The sequence below is a fragment of the Sciurus carolinensis genome, chromosome 4 (genome assembly GCF_902686445.1).
Source record: "Sciurus carolinensis chromosome 4, mSciCar1.2, whole genome shotgun sequence".
In the NCBI taxonomy this organism is placed as follows: Eukaryota; Metazoa; Chordata; class Mammalia; order Rodentia; family Sciuridae; genus Sciurus; species Sciurus carolinensis.
This window is the reverse complement of record NC_062216.1, coordinates 7,892,769-7,898,768: the sequence shown is the minus strand read 5'-3', so window position 1 is coordinate 7,898,768 and position 6,000 is coordinate 7,892,769. Positions and strand designations below refer to the sequence as shown.

General features: G+C 55.4%; 1 protein-coding gene across 4 annotated transcripts in view; it reads right to left on the bottom strand.

The window, feature by feature from the left end:
* Window positions 1-1,574: 1,574 nt before the first annotated feature.
* Fam167a (family with sequence similarity 167 member A) overlaps window positions 1,575-6,000 on the bottom strand; it is a 31,118-nt gene continuing 26,692 nt past the window's right edge. For all 4 annotated transcript variants that reach the window (XM_047551777.1, XM_047551776.1, XM_047551779.1 and 1 more), the window contains one exon: window positions 1,575-4,337. In XM_047551777.1, the coding sequence (XP_047407733.1) occupies window positions 4,074-4,337 (264 nt within the window). In that variant the 3' untranslated portion in view covers window positions 1,575-4,073. The remainder of the gene's footprint in view (window positions 4,338-6,000) is intronic.

Below are 6,000 nucleotides of genomic sequence, written 5' to 3'. Positions count from 1 at the left end.
TGCCAACACCACTGTGATGCATCGTTATAAGAAACCCAAATCTGTGCCCTTGGCTTTGTGTCCTCGCTCAGTCTCACTCCCCTGCTCCCTTGACAGCAAGGTGACTGGACACAAGGGCCCCTGTCTGCCGTTTGCTTTTGTTCCTGTCTTTCCTGCTTTATCTCTGACTCACGTGACTGGACCTCTGTCCTCGCTGTGGTGCTTGCTGGGCTCCATGTGCTGAAGCCAGTGCCCATCTCTGTCCTCATCTTACTCAGTGTTGCATATGATGTGGATGGCTCTTTCCTTCTTGCCATAGTTTCTTCTGGAAGTTTCTCTGTGGCCTGTTCCCAGGGTTTTTCTTTTACCTTTCTAGCTGCTCCTTCTAACTATTCCTCTTTGCCTCTCAGATCTTCAAAAGCTGGAGTTCCCAGACTACGTGGTCTCACTTATGTGGAACCTGAGAATGTTGAAGTCTTAGAAGCAGCAGAGGGACAGTGATTTCCAGGCTGTGTGGTGGGTGGGGGGTAGGGAGACGTTGGTCAAGGCTACAGCCACGGCTAGGCAGGGAAATCAGGGGTGTTTGAGGTGGTGGAGTTAATTAGCTTGATTCAGTGATGCCACATTGGCTGCAGAGGTGGGATGGCCGGTGGCTTCCGAGTGTCTTTTGAACCCCAGCAAATGCAGCAGTGGGTTTCCTCCTCACACCCTGAGGCCACGTGCCATTTGTACCCATATGCCCCTGGAGGAGAGAGACCATGGTCACTGCCCATGGAGAGGCAGGTGGCACAATCCCAGGGTCTGCTAGACAGCAATTGCTCCCAGGTGTTCCTTCCTGCAGTGGGGTTACCAACCTGCTTTGATCTCTGATGTGGCCTCTTCTGGGATCACAGGCAGGACCAGTTCTAAGGCCAGGCCTTCCCTCGAGCCTGCTTTGTCCCCTGAAGGTTTCCCAACGTGTCTCTGGACCCACCTGCATTACTGCCTGGGGTGTTTGCCAAGAACAGTTTCCCAGGCCCCAGAGCTGCACAGCTAGAATGGTGTTCTCAGGAACATTCATTTGGAGCAAGCACCTCGGACAATTCTCAAGTGTGCTCATCCTCAGGTTTAAGAGAAGCTGTCAGAGGCTGAAAAAACTTTAGGCACAGGTCTCTGTTGGAGCTTGACCACGTTCTCCTGTGGAAAAGGCTGCAGCGGGAGAGAATGGGTTTTCTTTGCTCTGGCTTTGGCCAATGCAGGGAGAATGACTGCATCTCTTAAGTCCACATCTTGAGTTCACACTATGTACCTGGCAGAATTTGATGGTAACTGTCACCAAGCCATTTCCTTGGAGGAAGGCACAGTGGAGGAAGAGAATGATACTGGTGAGTCTTTTCCTCCCTCCTGGCCTTTCACCTGATGACTCAAATCATCTGTTCATCCATCCATCCATTGTCCATCCACCCATTCATCATCCACCCATTCATCCACAATCCATCCCTCATACATCTATCCATCCATCCATCCATCCATCCATCCATCCATTTCAATTAGGGAAAGGGCCCTGCATGGGCTGTAACAAGAACAAGCTAAAAGGAGGCACATATTTCTTCTTTATATGGATATTTTCTTTTGAAATTTTTTATTTCACTTTTTCTAACAGCAATATAGAAACAATCATAAAAAATAAAATTGTCCATTGATTATGTAATAGCACTTGGTATTGCTACAGGGGTAGGTCAAGCCTGCCCAGGCCCTCTAGGCCTTTGTGATGGCTACTGAGCCTACAAAGGCAGCGGACAGGACCACACGTGACAGCACAGTGGAGACTTGGCATTTTACATCCTGGGGGGACAGAGATGGCTCATGGGTGAAACTGCAAATAGCACTGTATACACGTGGTGAGCTAGACAGTCAGGGATGGAGGTGGGACCCGTGTGGCTGCTGGTCGTGGACATCCGACCCCACACAGCAGGGACTTCACAAAGCTGAAGGAATCGGCTAGTCGCAGACGCAGGACAGCACGGGGCAACACAATGGTCCTTCCCTCCACTTCTCAGACCTCCCCACCTCTCCTCCTTAACCCAGAATAAAATTCTCCTGGGATGAGCCACACAGTCGCTGAGACGTCTAACCTATCCCACCACTTTTGTCTGGGTCTTAATTTTCTCCCAGAGAACAAAAGTAGGAGGAACCCGCTGGGCCCATGGCGACAGACTGTTCAGCCGGACACAGCCCATGGCACTGATCACTTCATCTCTGTCACTCTTCTTTCCTTCACTACAATTTTTTTCAGTTACTACAATGACTGATTTCTAAAAAGAGAACCAGTTTGGCATTTTTTTTCTGAACGTGGGCTGGGTTTTCCTGCGTGTTCTCTGCAGGGTGGGTGGGTGGGTGTTGGCCAGTGGAGGACCCCTGGCCTGCAGGACTGGCATGGAAGGAGGTGGTGGAAGAGAAAGTCCTCTCAGGGTCTGGTCAAGCTGTGTGGCCTCTGTGGAGAGACCTCGGGACGAATCCTCTGGTATGTGGGGCTAATAACAAAGCCTGGCTGTGCTGCTCTACCTGCTTTGCAGGCAGGGTGAACCCTCAGTCTCCTGAAGTCACAGGAAGAGACCACATTCTCTTCTGGCTACCTGGGGCCACTCATTTGCATCTTTCCACTCCCAGTCTCCCCAAAACATGGCCCCTCCTGGGAAGCCATCGGGGTGTGAGCATGGCCTGCAGAGATTCCACAGAAGAAGAAACACAGAACATGGAGAGTCAGTGTGCTTGACTTCAGGATGGTGACCACTGACGTGCACCCCAGAGGCCACCATCCGGGCACTGCTCTGCCTCCCACTCAAATACTCTGGATTGAGAAGTAGGAGGATAGGGTAGAGGACTAGGTGGGGCAGTGCAGGGGGTTGGCGGTTTATGGGTTTGGCACAGCACCAGCTGTCTCTGGGGTTCAAGTTGGCTGGCCCGGACGCAGATTCACCTGCATAGTCTACGGCCAACGGACAGCCGTGTGACTGACCCAAGGGCGGTCATTCTGCCCCAGCTTCGCTTTGCTCCCTTATTCGTGAGAGGACTCTGCTAGATGCCATCAAACCTCTACGAAGCTTCTGCCCTCAGGCCACACCCTGAGGCATGTGGTTGGTGACTTCACCAACGCACTCCACCTGGCCCACCTTCACACTTGCTGTGTGCGGGAAACTCTTAAAGCCAGGCCCACGCTCTGTGCTTGGCCTGCTCAGTTGGCTTCCAGTTTGGACGAGAACCAAACAGTTAACGCGTTAGCAAAACATTAGTTTGACAGTCTTAGTCAATTACAATCAGCTTGAGGTCAGGCACTGTCTCAGAGGAGGCTCGGGGGACTTCTGGGCTCCCGGAGGCCCCTGTTGCATACCCTCTGGGGAATTCAGTTATGGGTGCTTTGTGCCCGACCGGCCTGGCCCAGTCACCAGCGACCTCCTGGGTACTCCCCTGGCTGTCGGTGATGCGTGTGGCCAGGGAAGGCAAGAGGACCCCAGCCCAGCTACACAAGCACCCACCCAGCACAGTCCCGGCACACTCGCCAACAATTTACCTGACCTGGCAGTGCCCAGGCCCAAGACGGAGAGCAGCCTGCGTGGTGCCACCAGGCGCTGGCTTCCCCAGGGAGCCTGCGTTCCAGTGCCACTCTGCTCTTCGTCCTGGTTTTCCTTCCCTGGTGGGTCCCTGTCAAGGCTGCTAGGTCACCTACCAAGGGTGAATTTGAGCCAGGACTTGGAGGGTGGCAACAGGGAGAGATGGGTGCGTCTGATGCCTCTAATTGACCCCGGGGGAGAGCCTTCTGCAAGAACAGCAGACTTGAGGGGCTCCCTTGGGGGTCCCAGTTCATAGCACCAGCTATCCAGGACGCAGCAATGTGGGCTGTGGAGAGGGGGACTGAGGTGGAGCACATGGGACCCTGCCCACCGAGCTTCTGCACTCTGGGTGCTGAACAAGAGTGGGTCACGGAGACACTGGGGTCCGCAGCTGGGGCTCCTGAGAGCACGCTCCACCAGTCCTGGGGGCCTGCCCAGGAGACCCCACCGGGTAACTGCCCTCCCTCCCCGTGGGCTCTGGCCCTCTGCCCCTCCCAGGGCCTCTCAGCAGAGCGAGAACCTCCGGGAGTTGATGTTCATCTTGGTGACCCCAATCAGCTTGAGCGGCGTGGAGAGGCTGAAGGAGGAGGCCAGTGGGGAGTCACAGAAGAGGTCTGACAGCTCGTCCCGCTCCTCCAGCTCGTAGGTGGCATCGTTGAGCATCCTCCTGTGCAGGCGGCAGGTCTGCTCGATCTTCAGCTTGTTGATGTCGCCCCGCAGGCGCATGAGCTGCCTGGCCAGCTGCTGGTCCTGCAGCCGCATTTCCGCCTGGAAGGGAGGAGGGAGGGGTCAGCAAGAGCGGTGGGGGCGGCCGCTCCTCAGTCCCTCACAAGCACAGACCCATCAATAGGAGTCCTAATGGATGCCTCGGGTCATCGAGAGGTACATCTGGAAACATCAGGGAGGTGACAGATGAGGCTGTGTTTGCCCCACAGAGCTTTGTGCTGGGCTAGGTACTATCTAAATCCTTCTCTTCTGAAAGAGGTGCATGCAGCCCTGGCTGAAAGGCACTCCAGCGGGGCGCAGTGGCTCACCCCTGTCTTCCCAGTGGCTCAGGAGGCTGAGGCGGGAGAAGAGCAGGTTTAAAGCCAGCCTCAGCAACTTAGTGAGGCCCTAAGCAACTTAGAGAGACCCAGTCTCAAAAAAAAAAAAACAAAAAAAACAAAAGTAGGTCCAGGATGTGGCTCAGTGGTTAAGTGCCCCTGGGTTCAATCCCTGGTACCAACGACAAGAACAACAAAACAAAACCCCTTCCAGTTCATTCCCGTTGTTTAGAGATAACATTGAGATGCAGTATGAGGATAAAGAAAAGAAGAGAATGACAAACCCCAGTTCAGGAACGTGGTTCCTCCACGTGGGAAAGAGGAAGGTGATGTGGGGGTCTTCAGGGGCTTTGGGTCATATGCAGGGGGACTGGCATGCTGCTATATTACCCTTTAAATGTCCCTGAATGCTGAAGTATTTCTTAATAAAGTTTCAAAGGAGTCGAACATAAAAATAGGTGAACCTTTCTTACTGTGCACCAGGCATGCTTCCCGGCTCTTCAGGCGTATTAACACACAGCAGCAACTCCAGGGTTAGACGTTACCTTTATCTGCAGCGTTACAGGTGAGGAAACTGACTTTGAGACTTAAGGGGCCGCTCAGGACCAGCCAGCTGGGAACACTGGCACTCAGGCCCCTGGGGTGGCCCAGGCGGTGCAGTGGCCCCTGCAGGGCTCCTGTCCCCCAGAGGCAGCCGACGCAGGGCTTCGTGGCTCAGGTGAGCAGTCAGGTGGAGGCCCTCTCCTGTGGCTCAGCGGCTTTAGGCAAAGTCACTAATGCTCCCTGAACGTCTGTCCCTTGTCTAGGGACAGACAGGAGGCACTCCGTGAATACGAGCCTCGCTGGCTGAAGAAGGTGGGGGCTCGCCAGCGCTCAAGCGCCCCAGGAAGGTGCAGGACACAGGACCCGGCCAGGACCTCCTGGGCTTAAACTCTCCTTAAAGAGACTGGACACTGGGCCTGGATCCAGGCCCGGGTGACGCACCTCTCTCAGAGCGTGTGTCGTGCCGTCCCCTGCCAAGGCTCACAGGGCGCCGCCGTCCCACCCCTCTCCCAGGAGGCCTGCTGTCCCCTGGGGATGAGGCACTTGCTGGATTCTGAGAGGGACGCCGATCACTCAGCAAGCCCCACATCAGGCACGTACTTGGTGAAAGGCGGCGAGATGCCACTGGGCAGGCGCTGTCAGCTGTCAGTGCTTTGTAGGGAGATGGTGGGCGCCCCCAGACGCGAAGGGAAGGGAGGTGGCCCCCGACAGGGCGGGGAGGTGGTCTGGGCTTGACTGGCACCACAGACAGTGGGCGAGGCACACATGAGCCCTCAGGAGAGCCTGCTGGCCTCTGCAGGTGGAAGGGGAGCCGCCCTGGGCGGATTGAGCAACGGGCACTGATC